This window comes from Myotis daubentonii, chromosome 3 (genome assembly GCF_963259705.1).
Source record: "Myotis daubentonii chromosome 3, mMyoDau2.1, whole genome shotgun sequence".
Lineage (NCBI taxonomy): Eukaryota > Metazoa > Chordata > Mammalia > Chiroptera > Vespertilionidae > Myotis > Myotis daubentonii.
In genome coordinates this window covers 162,107,164-162,126,708 of record NC_081842.1, presented here as the reverse complement: position 1 = coordinate 162,126,708, position 19,545 = coordinate 162,107,164, and the positions used below count along the sequence as shown (strand labels likewise).

Below are 19,545 nucleotides of genomic sequence, written 5' to 3'. Positions count from 1 at the left end.
ATACTCACCCTTCTTGTTATGATGTGAGATGATACAATGGATACATAATGAGATGAGGTGAGGTACTCAAAAAGGCATGCAATGAAAATTGGAAATTTTTTCCTTTCTAGAATCTTCTATTTAATATTTTTAGACTATGGTTGACTCCAGGTAACTGAAGCAGTGGAAAGAAAAACTGTAGATAAAGAGTGGAACTACTCTATTGTATTTTGATTTCCCCCTACATCTTCATTGATTTTAATGATTTGTTTATTTATTTGTTTATTTATTTTAGTGTGTGAAGCATTAATATAGTTCTAAGAGTAACAGCCATACAAAAGGGTATACTTTGAGAAGTGACGCTCTTTCCCTATACCTACTACCTCTTTCTTACTCCCCCTTTATTTTATCCCTTTCCCACTTGCTAGTAACTAACCAATCTCTTTAGTTTCTGGTGTACTATTCCTGTATTTCTTTTGCACAAATGAGTACACACGTGTATATTTTCTTTTTCCTTACATGAAAGTTGGATCACTATAAATATTTTTGCACTTACTTTTTTCACTTAACAGTATATTCTGCATAGTTCTCCACTGTGTAATGTACCATCATTTCTTCAACTGATCTCTTATGTGTGGGCATTTAGGTTGCTTCCAATATGTTTCAATGATAAACAATGATCCAATGAATAACCTTGTGTATATGTATTTTTTGCATTGTATTTCCAAGATAGATTCTTAGAAGTGGGATTATTGGCCAAAAGAGAAGGGCATGCATACTTTTCTTATATATTGTTTAATTTCCCTTCAAAAAGGCGTTACCAGTTTGCATTCCAATTCTTTTGTAGGCAGCATATATGGGTCTTATTTTGTTATGCATTCAGCCATCTTATGTCTTTTGGAGCGTTTAATCCATTTGCATTTAAAGTTATTGTTGATAACTATGTATTTATTGCCGTTTTATTATTCCTATTTGTTATCTTTTTTTTCTCTTCTTAAAAAAGACCCTTTGCCATTTCTTGTAATACTGGTTTGTAAAACACCTTTATCTGTTTCTACTCTGTGAAGTTCTTTATCTGTCCTTTAATTCTAAATGATAGCTTTGCTGAGTAACCTTGTTAGTAGGCCTTTACTTTTCATCACTTTGAATATTTTGTGCCAGTTCCTTCTAGCCTACAAAGTTTCCGTTGAGAAATCAGCTGACAGTCTTATGGGAGCTCCTGAGTAGGTAACTAACTACTTTTTTTCTTGCTGTTTTTAAGATTATCCTTTTGTAACCTTTGACCCTTTAGTTATGATGTATCTTGATATAGGCATCATTGAGTTCATCTTGTTTTTGAGATGCTGTACTTCCTGTGCTTATATGTCTAATTCCTTGACCAGATTAAGGAAGTTTTTTTGTCATTATTTCTTCAAATAGGACTTTAATTCCTTGCTCTGTCTTCTGCTTCTGGTAACTTATGATACAAATGTTGCTACACTTGTTGTTATCCCAGAGGCCCTTTAAATTATCCTCATTTTTATAGATCTTTTTTCTCTTTATGTTTCTTATTGGGTGTTTTCTACTACCATATCTTCCAAATAGCAGATTTAGTCCTTTGCTTCATGTAATCTATTGTTAGTTATTAGCTTTATTGGAATTTTTAAAATTAATATTTGCCATTTCATGAAAGCCTATATGTGGCGACATAGGGAATCAAAGATCATTTTCATGTGCTCAGTGGGAATCTAATTCTTTTCTGTTTTGCTTTTTTTTTCTGTCTTTTTCTGGTTGGGAAAAAGAAATTTAATGTCACCTGGCATGCTGCCAGCTGAATGACGCTTTGAGTTTCAGTTTCCTCTCTTTCAGACCAGGAAGTCAAGGATCTCAGCAGAACGTTCTGTCTCCAGAGTGTGGCTGCTGCACAAGCCAGACGGAGCAGTTCATACTCCATTTAGGCCTGATCCAGCTTTTAAAAACAGGTCAGTGACTTCCTGCCATTTAATGTTTTCTCCTTGTGTGAAGAAAATGGCCTGTTTTTTTTTTTTTCTTAAAGAGTTTCTGAATGAAATTGGTGCTAATGATCATACTTTTGTTGTTCATATGTTTTGCTTTTTAATGAAAATTTTAAGCACTGGGTACTGTAGAGAGAAAATTAACTCTAGTAAAATGTCCATATAGTTGTATCAGATTTGTATTTTGTCTCATTGCTTCCATTTGACGTATTTTATTCTGACTAATTCTTCCTTATAATGTGTATAAATTGATGTTAAATGTATTCTTCAAGTTTTTGATTTCAGATTTATAGATTTTTAAATCCAGAATTTCTTTTTTTCTTCTTAATTTTTTCCCACTGTGCTGTCAAGCATTAAATCTTATGTTTTAATTATTTGAATAAGCCAAGCATATTTATTTAAAAATCTATGTGGGTAACTCCAATATCAGTTGGGTTTGTTTTCTTTTTCTTGTTTTTGTTTTTTCTTGGCTTTCTAGCATGTTGTTTTGTTTTGTCCTTGTGTTTATGATCAGTATGCGGCATTTGGTATTTTATAAAAAAAGATTGCAGAGATAATTTGAAGCTAAAACAATGTTCTCTTTATTTACACAAGATTTATCTTGCATGCATCATGCATCTATCTATAGGCACTAGCACTCTCCTTTATCTTAACCCTGTCATAGATTGAGATTATTAGCAAATGGGATTAAATCTGTCTACTCCCAGTCCACCCACCCTCACTTATTCCTTGTTCTTCAGAATCCTAACACATAGCCTGGAGGGAGAGTTGCCAAGCATTTCCTTGCTGTGCCATATTACCTTAGCTTAATGAGTCTAGTGAACCCTTTGGCTAATTTCTCAGCAATTTAGGTACCTCTTCTATGGTCGATAAATGCACCTCCGGGAAATGTGCTCCCAAATGCCAAGCTTAGTTCTCTATATTCACTTCTTTTTGCAATCTTTGGAAAAAGAAAAAACGAAAAATCTCCACTGCTTTGTTAGTTCTCCAGTGCTTCAGATCTATGTATTTTACAGTTTATCTTGCATTTCTAATTTTTCTCATTGCAAGAATTGGCACAATGGCTATTGTTACATTTTGCCACTCTAGGAACTCCATTACTGTTAACACTTTTCATATTTCAATTTCTTTCTTTGTGAGGTCTTTTATGTATGAATTCCTCATTTCTATCTTCTAATTCATGATCTAGGAAACTGTGGCCTGTGTGTCAGCCACTTGTTTTTGTAAAGAAAGTTTTATTGGAATACAGTCATGCTTATTTGTTTACATATTGTCTCTGGCTGCTTTTGCACTGACAAAGCTGTGTAACTGTGGCAGAGGCCATATGGCCACAAAGCCCAAAATATTTACTAATTATCATTAAGAAAAGGTTTTCTGATTTCTAATTTTTAAATTCTTTGCTCACTATGTATTTTATTTTGCCCAGTGGTTTAAAAAACTTTATATTTTTATATCCAAATTACCTATTTTTAATATCTACCTATTGTTCCATTTCTATTGCCTTATATTTCAAATAACATATTTTAATTAGGTCAGAGAAAAAATAACTACTGGAACTAGAAGCAGAGATCTCTACTTTGAACCACTATGCTATACTTTCCTCTTAACCTATTATTGTTTTTTTCCATTAGATACAGAAAAATGGCAGTGACAACCAGATTGACATGGAATGAGGAAAAGACTCTGCAAAAGCTGCTTGGAAATGTTTCCTTGAGTCTTCTTTATAAGTCTAGTGTCCATGAAGGTTCCATTGAAGAGATGCTTAATAAGTGCAATCATCAAGGATCCACTATAACAGTGATTTACTTTCCCAACTATATTGTTGGGGCATTTTTACTTGGGAATTATCCTCAAAAGGGTGAATATTGTATAAATCAAAATTCTTTCTTTTTTTCACTTAAAACTGAAACAACTAAATTTTTAAATGTGAAACCACAAATTGTTTCTGAAAAACTGGAATTTTATTCCTCTAATCATATCATTTTCTCCTTAACTCCACACGACTCCCAAGTTTTTATTCGTACATCGTTAAAGATTCCATTAGGAATGAAATATATCAACCCCACAAATTATTTGGAATGTGAAGTTTTTCGAGTTGAAGGTATGTTAGATACTCCTACATTTTCACTCCAGTCTTTGTGTTTGGTAGGTTATAATCTCTCTATATAAAAGCCTAATATGCAAATTGTCCCCACAGGAGTTCGAACGATCACTTGCTATGATGTGTGTTGACCACCAGGGGGTGGTGTGGAATGAAGGAAGGCCCCGGCCGGTAGCCAATCAGCCCTGATCGCTGGCCAGGCCTAGGGACACTACCTGTGTAAGAATTTCATGCACCAGGCATCTCGCTGATCTATAAGCAAAAGGAAATGTGAAAGGAACAAACAGATTTCATGCCATCAATTTTCTCTTTCAGAAACTCCAAATGAAACCTAGGAGACTGGAAAGTATAGGCAGTTGAGCAAACTAAATTGGTAAATGTAAGTGAAGAGACAGAAATGGAGATCGGGGTCAGGGGGTGAGAGAAAGAGAGAGAGAGAGAGAGAGAGAGAGAGAAAGAGAAAGAGACAGACCTCACTATCATAGCAGGTCTATTTTGGTTTTTGGTTAGTCTGAAAATTTCTAGGCATGTTTATGTGTATGTTTCCAGACTGAGTTAATGTGTTGATGTTGCCATATGAGACTGGCATGGAGTGGGTCTGCCTCTGGCTGGCCTGTAGTGTGTGGGTTCTTGACTTTGTGTAGGAAATATTTCACAGCATGAGTCCAGGTTATTTTGAGAGTATGTTTTTACTAAAGCTGGGGACAATGAAACGAAGGACTTAGGGTGGAAGAAGCAATAGGGAGAGCTTAGGTGGTGCTCTGCTTTGGCTCTCTAGAAAGGTTATAGGGAAGAAGTGAGCCAAGGTGGGACTGCTGCTAGCTCACTGGAAAGTGAAGGCCACAGTGATAGAAGTGAGCCAAGGTAGAGATGCTTTCAGTTCACTGGAAGGTCAAAGAAAAAGAGGGCCTTGGAGACAGGATTGGGGAAAGGAGTGTGGAGTAAATCTGGGAAGAGCTATCACTACCTGCTGCTTCCCTGGTTTTAAACCTCATAGGAACCCTTGGAGTTTAGGAGGAAATAAAAAGTCCATTCCCCACACTGGGCCTTTGTCTTGAGAGTTTGTATCTCTCTTCTCTGGGTGAGAAACTTAGGGGAGAGTTTCAGCAGAATATTCATTAGCTTTCCAGGTATGTTTTAAATATGCTGATAGATCAAAATGAGTGTACAGGGGTATTTGAGATTTTTCTTTGGCCTGCTTTACTGTTTTAATTTTATCTTGGGTATATGTGGCTTTAATTGGGTTTTTGCTATTCATTCCCCTGACTTCATCTGTCCTTGGGTTTAGCTGGCACAAATGGCGTTAACTTGGTTTCTGTTCTCTGTTTCCCTGACCAGAGTGATTTAAGCTATGTATCCTCTGGTTAGGGAGAAGAGTTATAAACCATTTGCTCTCAAGTGTCCTTGGTTAGGGAAGATAAAATCTTGTGATTCATTAACTGGCTGTAAGTTGTTCAAATTGTTTGGCCCTGTTTAATTATCTTGTCTCAGTTTCCCCATTCTGCTTGCCCAGGAATTTTTCCAGCTTCTTACTATCCTGCCACATTGGGAAGGTACTCTTTCCTCTTCTTATTATGTTGCCAACACTAATTCCTCATTGAACAGCTCAACCCTGAGTTATGCAAGCACACTTAATGCCTTATTTATAAGGTAGACCACATTTAATAAGACTTTAAAAAGAGAACTGAAAAAGTTTAAAAAATTATGATGCTGTTTTATTTCCTATAGGAATTAAGGATGCTAAAGGCTACATAAGGAGGATAACAGGAGTTGCACAGTAAGTTGGACTAATTACTCATTTCATCCTATCTAATAAAGAGGAAATATGCTAATTGACCCTAGCACCATTGCAAAAATGGCAGCGCCTACAGCCAATAAGGAGGGAATATGCTAATTGACTGCCCCACCCTCAAGGATAGTGGCACCCACAGCCACAAGATGGCAGTGGCCAGTCCCCTCAGCCCCATTGGGGCAGCAGGCATGCGGCAAGGCCCATGGGACCAGCATTGCTGCCCCTGCCTCTAGAGTCCCCCAGTCCCCTCAGCCCCCCAGCTGCCCAGGGCTGGCCCAAGGCGCAGGCAAGCCTTGGATGGTAGCTGTCCAGTTGCCCAGGGCCAGTCCGAGGTGCAGGCAAGCCTCGGATGGTGGCTGCCCAGCCGCCCAGAGCCAGCCCGAGGCTTAGGTAACTAGGGCCAGCTGAGGCTTGCACTGCCGGCAGTGGCAGCAGCAGAGCTGTGATGGGGTGTCGCCTTCTGCTGATTACCACATCGCCTCCTGCCCCTGAGGGCTCCTGGACTGTGAGAGGGGACATGCCAGGCTGAGGGACCACCCCCCCTCCAGTGCATGAATTTTCATGCACTGGGCCTCTAGTTTAGAATAATTGTACATATGGCATTATTAAAGAAATATCAAAATAAAAATCACTTGGAGTGATAAAAATGAATTATGATGTTATTGACATAATATGTTCAAAGTAGTTTAGAACAATAACAAAAAAAAAAAACAAAACATGACCAATTGTAGGCCACTTTAAAAATCCACTTGATGACAATTTAACTTCAGGTTTTACTTTCGACCTGTAATATTCAAAGTTTTCTAGACAAAGTCTAGATGACTATTTTAGACAATGTCTCTGAAGTTTTTCTATATGAATAAAGTTTTTGGAGAATGTCAGCAAATTTTCAAAACCAAGCCATCTTTCCCCAATTATAGGTAAATTTCTCTGCATTGCATATATTTTATTTTTATTTCTTTTTAATATAATATTACTACTGAAAATAATAATGCATTTTCACTGTTGTTGATATTTCTTATAGATATATGTGGTCTAAAGCTAATAGTTTGACAATGATTTGGTTGCTGGTCAATGTTTAACTTTAGTCAGATATAGACAAATGCATTTTCTTCAAGCACAAAGTACATAACCTAGTCCAGTGATGGTGAACCTATGACATGCGTGTCATAGGTGACATGCGAACTCATTTTTTGGTTGAGTTATCTTTGTTAAATGGCATTTAAATATATAAAATAAATATCAAAAATATAAATCTTTGTTTTACTATGGTTGCAAATATCAAAAAATTTCTATATGTGACACAGCACCAGAGTTACATTAGGGTTTTTCAAAATGCTGACACGCCGAGCTCAAAAGGTTCGCCATCACTGACCTAGACCATTCAAATCATATGATAGAAGATTTTAACATAAAGATAATAACTAAGTAATTAAAACATTTTTAAAAATTGGAGTCAAGAAGCTCTGGAAGAATTGTGCTGTTCTTTATGGAAGTTTTGCTGTTGTATTTAACTACCATATTTTAACAGGTTCAGAAATAAGCTCCTATCAGAGCTCAGAGCCTACACACCCTGCACAGATTTGGTTTCAGAAATTAAGATTCTCTTGCTGGGTCCAGTTGGGTCTGGAAAGTCCAGTTTTTTCAATTCAGTGAAGTCTGTTTTCCGAGGCCATGTGACTCGCCAAGCTGCAGTGGGGTCTGATGTCACTAGCATTACTGAACTGGTAAGTTATCGCTGAATTTCCTGAGAATTTTATAAATTACAATTATTAGGTTTATTGATTTTTTTGCCATTTTCTCTCAGACCAATAACCTCCTTTTAATCAACAAACAATTAAATGCTAAATCAACTGTAAAAATGAGTAAAAGTTGAATGAGAACTACCTCCATGAAGTTATATTTTACAGCAAGGCTTTCCATTTTTATGGATGCAAGAAGTAGTTATATGAAGAATGATTTTGGGACTTGTACAAAACAGCAACAAAACTGTAAAAACTTTGTGTAAATCTTCAATCATTATATTTAATGTATATTTTTGTTCATGTCCCACATGGCTTTATCTGGATTGAAATGAGTTTCTCTTTTTATAAAAAAAAGAAATGAGAATTATGTAATACAGAAGTTCCCATCACATAAGATCATTTTATAAGAAATAATAATGAGCAACAAAATAGCAATTCCCTTTGGTGGGTCAACCTTCAGAGAGTAAGTCTATAATTTTCCTACAAACACCTTCTTATTTCTAAACAAACATGTTTAAGGAAATAAATACTAATACCGTTTAAAAACTGTTACTCTAAAGATCTGCAAATTATGATGCAATATTTACCTAGAAACTCCCATTTATGTTTGTCAAAATGATATAATACAATCAAACAAAGAATAATAAAAAATAATAAATAAGAAATTTCATAACCAAGCTGTGTTTATATATCATCACTACAACCTAATATTGTTATCTTCTGATAGGTTATAGGTTATAAGCTGTGCTCTGCCAGTGCAAAATTTATCATAAAAATATAATGGCCCACTTTAGTGCCATATTCAATAACTGAAAGCATTTTCTAGGATTTTCAAGAATCACATTTTGTTTGTTGAAGTTGTCTAGATTTTATCCATGTGAGTGGCTTTATTTTATACTAAAGGCCTGGTGGATAAAATTTGTGCACTTGGGGGTGTGGGTCCCTCAGCCTGGCCTGCGCTCTCTCATAGTCTGGGAGCCCCATGATCTTGATCACAACCTGAGAGGGAGGCCCTGCCCACTCACTGCAGCCCGTGGGTCTCTGGCCTGGGCCTCCCTCTTTGGGGTGATCATATCATGGGGCAATGGCTGGGCCCCCGACCAATCACGTCGCACCTGCCTTTGCTGGCATGGTGCCAGTGGGTGTCATAGCATGGTCATTGAGATGGTCTTTTCGCTGTTCAGCCCTTTGATAGATTTGTATATTACACTTTTATTATTATAGACTAGTAGCCCAGTGCACAAAATTCGTGCACATTAAAAGGGAATTAATTAGCAGAGATATTTTAATATTGCTATTTCCCTTTCTCTATAATAGAAATGTGAGAGATGAAAGGAAATTAGTAAAATGTATATGAAAATAATATATAAATTTATTAATAAATAAACAGTAACAAAAGGATATAACAACAACAGAGGCATGTTATGAAAGACAAAAACATGATATGAAAACAACAAAAACAACAGTGATGCAAACAATGACTGATAAAGTGATTAAACTTATTCTAATATCTCCCTGTACACCACATTAAGTGTGAAAACACTTTCAGAGAGCTTGACTAATTCCCTTTTGATGAAGTATTTAGAACTTTAACTGTAACATCACATGCTCTTCAAACTCGCCTAAACGAGCGGTCGAACATCCCTTTCACAATCCAGGACTGCTGGCTCCCAACCACTCGCCTGCCTGCCAGCCTGATCACCCCCTAACCACTCCCCTGCCAGCCTGATTGACATCTAACTGCTCCCCTGCCTGCCCGACTGTCCCCAACTGCCCTCCCCTGCAGGCCTGGTCTCCCCCAACTGCCCTCCCCTGCAGGTCTGGTCACCCACAACTTCCCTCCCCTGCTGGCCATCTTGTGTCCACATAGGGGCGGCAATCTTGTGTGTTGAAGGGATGGTCAATTTGCATATTACTCTATTATATTACCTCTTTATTATATAGGATAAATGTGTTTAATATTTGGAAAATCTAGGTAAACCAGCCAGTGAACTGATATTTTAAATGACCAATGCATAAGGTACCAAATTATTTGTGGATAAAATCTATTTCAAAGGGTAAGATAGATCAGTGAATTTAATGTAACAGAGTATGAAAATGTCACAAATTCCATATTGCAGCTTATTTTTGAGAACTTACCACTTGTTGAATTTTCATGTATATTAATGAGGAATATACAAAATTCTCTGAAAAATGTTAAATTAAATACTTCTTCCCTTTCCAACTACATGTGTATGATGCCTGATTTTCTTTATATACTTCAACCAAAACAATATATTACAAGAGATTGAATGCAGAGATAGATATGAGAATCCAACTATCTTTTATTAATCCAAACACTAAAAAGATTTGCAAAAAAGTAAATCAATCCCATTCTTTTTAATAATATTTTTGGAAAGTAATTTTATTTTTTCATAGAAATCTTGGTTAGGTTAACATGTAATAGGTTCATAATTACATTTTTAAATGATTTAAGGAATATTTAAAATTCTTTCAGTTTTAATTTATGTCAAGTATTAATAAATGTAACTCGTATAAAATATCTGTGGAATTCTCAATAATTTTTAAGAGTCTAAGGTGATTCTGAGACCAAAATGTTTGAGGATAGCAGTGTTCAAATATTAACCAGTCTCTGGTCTTTCTACTGTCATGAATGCTGGTTGAAGAATGCAATTTTACACCTCCCCCTTTTTTTGCAGTATAGGATGTATTCTATTCAAGATGAAAAAGATGGAAAATCTCTGCCATTTACATTGTGTGACACCATGGGGCTGGATGAGAAAGAGGGAGTAGGACTGTGTATGGATGATATACCCCACATCTTAGAAGGCTGCGTGCCGGACAGATATCACGTAAGAACTTTTTAGTCCTCTAAAACATTTCAAAATAATTTTATTTTGCTTTTTGTTGAATTTTTACTCTATAAGGAATTTTTAACTATCATAAGGTGATTTCAACATTAGACAACACTACTGTACTTTATATGAGTAAGTATCCTCATAAGTAGAGTTACTGCTCTTCTTTTCTATAGAATTCAGAAATATATCCAAAAGGCAGGGTTCTACTTCCAGTAAAAGGTCAGGGAAAAAGGGAGACATCTGTAATACTTCCAGCAATAAAGATCAATTTAAAACATAATGAATCAATCTTTTACTATGTTTTGTCATCTATTTTCCTAATCCTAGAAAGATTATTGTCTTGTGGTAAGGCAATATTAACATGAATTTGAAATTTGGTATTTCTTCTGTTTTACTATAGTTTTTTTTTTCTTCTGGAAAATAAAAAGAAATTATAGTATTTTACTTTTAATGGGATTTGCAGTGTATTTTCTCCTTTTCTCTCTATTCATTAGTAAGTATGTAAAATGCTTAGAGAGGAGTCTTAAATGGTGTGTAGCATTGATAATGGTCATTTTTCTGGATAATGTGAATTATGGATAATTATTCACCAAAATAACAAAGTGGGTTTTTTTTTTTTTTGTAACAAAGATATAATGCATTATGCTCTCAGTGGAAAGAAAATACGGAAGGGGCAATATTAATAAATCTGGGGGAAGAGGAGCTGTAGGGAGGGAAAATTATGGGGGTTAATGGTGGTCACATTTGAAAAATGAAGTTTGTCTTAAAGAATTCAGCAGAGACTCTCTAAATGTTACCTTATGTTCCTCTAACAGTTTAGGCCTCAGCAACCAATTACATCCAGTCATCCTACCTTCATCACCTCTCCATCACTGAAGGACAGGATTCACTGTGTGGCTTATGTTTTAGATATCAACTGTCTCGACAGTCTCTCTTTTGAAATGGTGGCAAAGTTCAAACAAGTTCAAAAAATAGTTTTAAACTATGGTGAGTCTCATTTCACTAATTAATATTTTTTATTTTGAAATAATTATAGATTCATAGGCAGTTGCAAAGTACTACAGAGAGGTGCCATGGACGCTTTATCCATTTCCTAAGCCCTGGGTTGATTGGTGCACACCCTAAGTCCTACTCTTCAATCCTGAAAGACTAAAATGGCCATAGCTTTTTGTCTTCTGTGGTTTTCATGTGACTTGATAAGGGAATCATCTCCCCATATCATGTGACTAGACCAGAATGATCAAAACCAGGAAATTGACATTGTTTTAATTTGTGTGTATAGCTCTATGCTGTTTTATCAAGTGTACTAGTAGATTCATGTGACCTAGTACTATAATCAAGATACAGAAGTATTCAATCACCACAAAATCCCTCTTACGATACCTCCTAATCCCCACTATTCCTAATTCTTGACAGTAACCAATCTCTTCTCTCATTCCATAATTTTGTTATTTAAGAATATTGTATAAATTAGAGGCCCAGTGCACGAATTGGTGCATGGGTGGAGTCCAGGTGGCCCCGATCAGGCAATCAGGCAGGGTGGGCCAGGGGGAGGGGACACAGGAGGTTGGCCAGCCGCCCCGCCCCCAATGGGGGTGATGAACTCTTTTAGCTTTTTCTTGTTTGTGAAGCTCTTTATGTGTCCTTCAATTCTAAATGAGCTTTGCTGGGTAGAGAAGGGCTTGGCAAGAAATATTTGAAGTGCCCAAGAGCAAGGACCCGCAACCAGAGTGACCTTCCTTTTGAAAGGAGACGGCTTCTCCAGTGGCGAGGGTTCGGTCTCTATGAAACCTGGGTCAGTCTTTGCATTGGGCGAGTGGAATCGCTGAGGCCTATTTTAGAATCACCAAGGCTGAGAGCGTGATCTCAGAACAGTTAAAAACACATTTGTGAAGGGATGTTATGGGTTCTCTCTCATCAAAAAGCCTACGCCTATCTGTGCTACATTAACAGGGTTACTTTAACACTGAAGCCTCCATCTGCAAGCCCACCCACCTCCAGGAGCTGGCGGGAGGTTGAAAGTGGCCGCGTAGTGCCAGGCCACCTAGCAGGTGTCAGTGGCTCGCCCATCTGAGCCCAGGGCGCAGGGAGATGGGCTCTGACATCACCACCACGCAGAGGATTTGACAGCATCGGCAGCAGCTTCAGAGCTTGTTGCTATTTTGTTTTATTCTTTATCTCCTTTTCCCTTTAAACCTCTCCAGGCTGTGTGCGTTCAAGAGAGGAGCAGCCTTTGCAGCCTCCTTGGCAGAGAGCACACCTTCGATCTGGGTTCACACGCAGCCGGACAGAGTCCTTTTTAGAAACCAGTGTGGGTCTTGCATTAATTGCTCTGTTACCGATAAAGAGGTGTTTAGATTCTGGCACGTAAATGTTTCCTGCTTATCCATGGGGCCTAGGGGCCGAGCAGCCACAGGCACAGCCACAGTTCTTCCCTCACTCACGGGCCTCCATAGGAGGCAGGCACTCTGCACACAGAGGGGGCCGGCGAGCAGAGTCGGGCAGCAAAAACAGAACACGGCCATCCGCAGCCCTGCTTTTCCCAGACCTTCTGTCTTAGTTCTGATCTGCCCGCTCTGGGTCTATACTAGTGTCTTATTCTTGAGGCAGATTCAGGCATCTATGGGACATGATGTTAATCACACGCTGTTTCTCCATGTGGGTGGTCAGCACGGGTCCTGAATCAGGCTGCCTCAGCATTGTGCTGGTGGTGGGGGTGGGGTTGGGGGGGAGGCAGTATGAAGGTGTGAACACAACCCACACGGACTCCTCACTGAGTGCCTTCCGTATACCTTCTGTATACCTGGCGGGGGTCTCCCCTCAGAAGGGGTGCCAATAGCTCAGTCGGTGCTCCCTGTGCCTGCGACCAGTGGGGGGGGGGGGCCTGATGGGGGTGAGGCCAGTGGGCAGGAGGGGCCACAGGAGGTTAGGGGGGCCTGGGAAGGTTGGGGGGGGGTGCCAATCCGGGCTGGATCAGACTGGTTGGCTGCTACAATGTGCATCATAGCCACCAGTAGTTCCAATTCTGGTCATTCCTCCTTAAGGATCGCTGGGCTTTTATATATATAGATGGAATTATACAGTATGTCATTTTTTGACAATTTTTTCACTCAATCTCATATTCTTTGAGGTCCATAGAAATTGTTGTATCGTTCATTCCTTTTTATTGTTTAGTAGCATTCCATGGTACAGATATACCACAGTTTAAACATTCTCTATCAAAGGATATTTTGATTACTTCTAATGTTTGGCTATTGTAAATAAAGCTTCTACAGACATTAGTATATGAGTTTTTTTATAGTTGTTCTTTATCAAGATGAGGAAGTTCTTTGTTTTTAATTCTTTGCGTTATTTATTTATTTATTTATTTATTTATTTATTTATTTTTTATTGCTAAAAGTATTACAAAGGGTATCACATATGTGTCCTTTTTTCCCCCCCCACCCTTGACAATCCCCTGGCCTCCCCTAACCCCCAGTGTCTTATGTCCATTGGTTATGCTTATATGCATGCATACAAGTCTTTTGGTTGAAATTCTCTGCGCTTTGATTTTTTATCATGAATGGGTATAGAAATAGTTTTTCTTCATAGATTAACATAATCATGGGATATTTTTTCTTCTTTAGCCTGTTAATATGTTGGATTATATTGATTGATTTTGAACCTTGAGTCAGCCTGGTTTCCTTAGAATAAAACCCATGTATTCATGGCATATAGTTCTTTTTATATATTGATGAATCCTATTTGATAATATTTTATTAAAGATTTTTACATTTATATTCATAAGGGATATTGGTCTGTAGTTTCTTTTTTGGTCTTTGTCAGGTTTTGGTATCAGGGTAATACTGGCCTTTTAGAATGAGTTGGAAAGTGTTCCTTCCTCTTCTATGGTATTTCTGAAAGAGATTGTGTAGAATTGGTGTTAATTTCTCTTTAAATATTTAGGAGAATTCTCTAATGAAACTATCTGGGCCTGGAGATTTCTTTTTCAGGAGTTTTAAAATTAAAAATTCAATTTAAAAATAGTTATAGAGCTGCTAAAATGACCTACTTTATATTAGGCAAGTTGTGGTAGTTGTTGGGAACTTAGATAACTGATTATGGACTTTTCCCGTTTTCAACTCCAAGCATTGAGCACTGCTTTAGTAATGTCACACAGATTTTGGTGTTATATTTTCATTATCATCTGATTTAATACATTTTTAAATTTTCCTTGGGACATCCTCTTGACTCTTGAATTATTTAGAGTATATTGCTTAGCTTTTAAGTGCTTGGAGTTTTTCCTGCTACCATTCTGTTACTGACTTTGAGATTGATTCCATTTTGGTTAAAGGACATACTCTGATTTAAATTGTTTAAAATTTTTTGGAGTTTGATTTATGTCTCAGTTTATAGTATATCTTGATAAATATTCCATAGGTGCTTGAACATAATGTGTATGCTGCTGATTTTTGGCATGTCCTACAAATGTCAATTAGGTTAGATTTTCTTCTTTTTGTTATAAGTAGTTCTTGATTACATCATGGATGTTTTGGGTACTGCATTATGAGACTCTGGATCTTGATTAAATCTTAAGTTTTAGCACACTTCTCCTGACCTTGTGCTTATAGGAGTGAGAGTACAGGCTTCCTACTAAGCTTTGTTTGACACCTTTAAGGAGGAAGAGCATTTTTATATTGATCCCATATGGCTTACACTTATACCACAGGGGGATAGGAGTCTCATTAAGGCTGGATAAATGAGTGGTGGTTAAAGTTTCAGTTTCTTTTATTTCTTTTATTTCTTTTATTTACTTATTTATTTTTTTCAGTCTTCTCAGCTCAATTTTTCTTTTTCAGAACACAAAAATTGCCTGATAGGAAGATGGGGTCAAACCTGCCCATTACCTTTTTTTAAAAAAATTTCTTTATTGATTAAGGTATTTAATATGTGTCCTTATCCCCATATTACCTCCCCGACCCCCCTCTCATGCCCTCATCCCTCCCCCCCATCCCGGTGTCTGTGTCCATAGGTTAGGCCTATATGCATGCATACAAGTCCTTTGGTTGATCTCTCCCCCTTACTCCCACCCTCCCCTACCTTCCCTCTGAGGTTTGACGGTCTGATCGATGCTTCTCTGTCTCTGGATCTATTTATGTTGTTCATTATATCCTCACTTGGCTTCCTCTGACACTGGTACTGCAGTTTAGGTGGAAGTCCTGGATTCCCAAGTAGCCTCTATTGAAACCATTCAGGGGACCTAGTACTTGGTCTTCTTCTATGATACTACCCAAGCAGAGGGTGGAGGGTTTACAAGGGGAGAGATGCTTCCATGGATGGAACTGAGGTTATTTTCTGTGGTGTGTGGCTGCAATAGTGTAGCTGTTGTCTGAAAGTTTTCTGTCTTGCTAGGTTGTGTCTTTTCTCATGCTTTGGCTAGAAAGAACAGACTTCCCTTTCCTCCCCTCCTTTCCCTTCTCCTCCCCTTTCCTCTATTTTTTTTCTTTTCTTTTGCCAGCTCAAATCGGCATTTTCTAGTTGCAAGCTTCTCCAGCAGTTAATTGGGGATATATGAAGTAGAAAGAAAACCTGGAGAGCTCACCACCACATTGTTCCTTGGATCCCAAGGTAGCCAGTCTGTCTTCTTCTCTCCACCTTTCCATCTTGGCATTCAACTTATATATAATCCAGTGCTTTTAGCTGTACTTAGTGGAAAGAATCGTTTGTTTTTTGAGCACTTATACTACAGAGCCTCACTGTTTAGTATATCAATAAAAAGGCCACTTATATTTAGGTTATGAAAAATAAATCTGTGCAGTTTAATATACAGACCATGGTCTTAGTGGCTAATTAAACTTAGATTTCTTTTTTAAAACAGTCAGATTTTTTGATCTTTGGAAAGTTAACTCAAGTGCAATGAATTTATAAACTCCTCTTCTATAAAATGTGAGTGGTAAGTTCTGCATTTAAAGATTGTAGTAAACATTAAATATATTCAATGTAAATATATAAGCACTTAACAGATCTAAAAGCATAGTGGATTTGGGATAAGACTGAGTTACAGAAGTGTTCAGATTTGAAATTAGTGTTTTTAAGGGCCTATGCCTGCATACCATGTTGGGTGGCAATGCTTAATGCATGTAACTATGCTGACTTACAGTCTCTAAGAAGATACTGCATTGATTTGGAAAGAGAAGAATTGCATTGTAACAGAAGTTGGAAAAAATTTATACCTGTCAATTGAGTCTTGCCCTCTATCACAGGCCACGTTTTAATTAGCCAACTTTACTAGTTATTCATCAGGGACATGAATGAGGAGAAGATAGTAAAGGCTTTCATTTTGTAATACGAGATTAAAGGAGGAAATTCTAAAAAGCTCTACAAAAGAAGTCTCAGAAGCAGCCTGGCAATCTCAATTTTATAATATTTTTTTTCTGGGGAAGCAATTGTTACTACAGGAGAGCTTTGATTAGGTTAGAAGTCAAATGAGATTTATTCATCTCTGTGGTATGAGGGAGAGGGCAAGCGGTCCTTAGAAATATGAAAATAGTGTATTTTGCTTTTTTAAATGTAGATATACAACCCTCCTCACTATCTCTTTTTTGGGTTCCTTTTAGTTGTCAAGGTCCATTAGCCACTCCCTGCAAAACACTTTAAAATACACTATTTGAATGGAATAGTAGATGATTACAACATAGTGTGAATTTAGTTGCATTTAAAAATGATTTCTCATGTTGGAAGAAAACTATTATTTCTCTTAATAGAAGAAATTCAGGTCCCATATTGAGATGTATAGGGGATAATTCATTCTCCAAATCTTTTTTTTTTTTTACTGTCTTAAGTTATACATATGTCTCCTTTTTCCCCAATTGACCCCCCTCCACCAGCCATTCCCACCCCGGGCAAGCCCCCACCGCTCCAATGTCTATGTCCATTGGTTATGCTAATATGCATGCATACAAGTCCTTTGGCTGCTCTCTAACCACTCCCCTCCCCTGACATTTGTCTCTGGATCTATTTTTGTTCATCAAATTATATTGATTATTATATCCCATATACGAGCAAGATCATGTGGTATTTATCTTTCTCTGACTGGCTTATTTTTCTTAGCATAGTGCTCTCCAGGTCCATCCATGCTGTTGCAAATGGTAAAAGTTCCTTCTTTTTTATAGCAGTGTAGTATTTCATTGTGTAGATGTACCATGGTTTTTTAATCTACTCATCTGCTGATGGTCACTTAGGTTGTTTGCAAATCTTAGCTATTGTAAATTGTGCTGCTATGAACATAGCGGTGCATATATCCTTTCAGGTTGGTGTTTCTGGTTTCTTGGGATATAGTCCTAGAAGTGGGATCACTGGTTCAAATGGGAGATCCAGTTTTTAACTTTTTGAGGAAACTCCATACTGTCTTCCATAGTGGCTGCACTAGTCTGCATTCCCATCAGCAGTGCACGAGGGTTCCTTTTTCTCCACATACTCGCCAGAACTAGTTGTTTAGTTCTCCAAATCTTAAAACCATCCTACAGAGAACTGATTTTATACATATTTAACTACCTTGTTGACACATTACTGATTTTAATATAAAATAACTCATTTATCTACTTGATCTAGGTGTACCACAGGTAGCCTTGCTGACTAAAGTGAAAGAGTACCATGGAGTTCTTCAAGAAGATTTTTTAAACATGAATAATTCTATGACTTCTCAAAGCCAGGTAAAGAACTCTGTTTGTAGCCAGCTATTGTCATAATAATATTATACTCTGTGTGTGTATGAGTGTGCTCACACTACATATTCATAGGTAAATAAAGAAATGATCAATTGCCTGTTTAAATCCCATTTTAAAACTGTAATTATCTGAAATATAATTAGATTCTGAAGATAATTTGTTAAGTCATTGTTTTTGTTTATTTTTTGAATTATATTTAAATTCAGTCAATTTTTAGATGTAAGACTGATCCTTATTAAATAATTTTCCCACAGATAACTAAAATCCAATTAATTCTAAAGATTCCTATTTATAATATTCTGATGGTTGAAAATTATGCTCCCGAGTGGGAGCAGGACCCTTTAAAGGACGTTCTGATCCTCTCTGCGCTGAAGCAGATGTTACGAGCTGCAGATGACTACTTAGAGGATTTGCCTCCTGGGGTAACAGGTAATCTGGCCCTTTCATGCCTCTCTCATTAAACCCTGGTTCTTTTGGAAAAACCCTAAGCTATACCTCAGTTAGATGACTGGTATCCTTTTGCCTGCCCTAGTACTAACATGTATGCTTTGTTTGGACACTTTTTTGTTTTGTTTTCAGATGAAGTTGCAGGAATGTCCCAGCTCAACATGTGCGATTAGTTGCCTTTTTTCTGACACTTGGCCCAGACCTGGACTGGCCTGCCTCACTTAGAGTCAATCTCTGCGGACAACCTCCTTGGGACTTTGCCACCATCATACTTTGCCTTCTGTCCCTGACAGCATCTAACTGATGGTTCATTCTAGGATCAGTCAGACCTCAAGCTCTAAGGCCAACTCTGAGCAGTGGTGGATCACGATATCCCTACTGCAAACCACCCTTCATATTTCTGCACCACTTTCAATTTACTTTTTGTGACATGTTCCTAAACCTCCCCAGCAAAATTAACTATTCCCCTACCTCTTCATCTATAACACTTCATTTAAAACTTCATGTGCATGGTAATCAGATTAAATACTAATTATACAATGATTACATAGATATCTGCCTCCTTAAATAAACAGCGAATTCTTTAAAAAGCCAGGTTTGTTTTTTACTTATCTTGTATTCGCAGAGCTTAACACAGTGTGTGGCAGGAAGCAAGCATACCCATCATTATGCATCTCTTTCAACCTCCCCAGAGTGATAGCATATGCCTAAATTTTTGTCATTATAAAAGGGAAGACTATAAAAGAATGAAAAGCCAGAGAGAAGAAATAGAAAAAAGGAGGGAGAATATTTCACTTACCTCTGAATGACAATATGAATTTAAATTAATTGAAAAGAGCAAATATTTTTTAAGGAGTTAGATATTTCTTTCTGTGAAAAAAAAAATTTCTTCCTCTAAAGGACCCATGCCTGATTTTCATTAA

The 19,545-nt window shown here is 37.4% G+C and overlaps 1 protein-coding gene across 2 annotated transcripts; it reads left to right on the top strand.

Annotated features, from left to right (window-relative positions):
* The first annotated feature begins 1,820 nt into the window (after positions 1-1,820).
* IFI44L (interferon induced protein 44 like) lies at positions 1,821-19,214 on the top strand. 2 transcript variants are annotated; one of them, XM_059689086.1, is made up of 9 exons: positions 1,821-1,940; positions 3,605-4,074; positions 5,803-5,851; positions 7,398-7,593; positions 10,311-10,463; positions 11,285-11,456; positions 18,060-18,160; positions 18,430-18,604; positions 18,755-19,214. In XM_059689086.1, the coding sequence occupies exons 2-9, from the start codon at positions 3,615-3,617 to the stop codon at positions 18,793-18,795; spliced, it is 1,347 nt and encodes a 448-aa protein (XP_059545069.1). In that variant the 5' UTR covers positions 1,821-1,940; positions 3,605-3,614; the 3' UTR covers positions 18,796-19,214. The 2 variants fall into 2 exon arrangements, with proteins under 2 accessions (XP_059545069.1, XP_059545071.1); XM_059689088.1 differs by lacking the exons at positions 18,060-18,160; positions 18,430-18,604; positions 18,755-19,214 and adding an exon at positions 12,674-12,855.
* Positions 19,215-19,545: the final 331 nt, after the last annotated feature.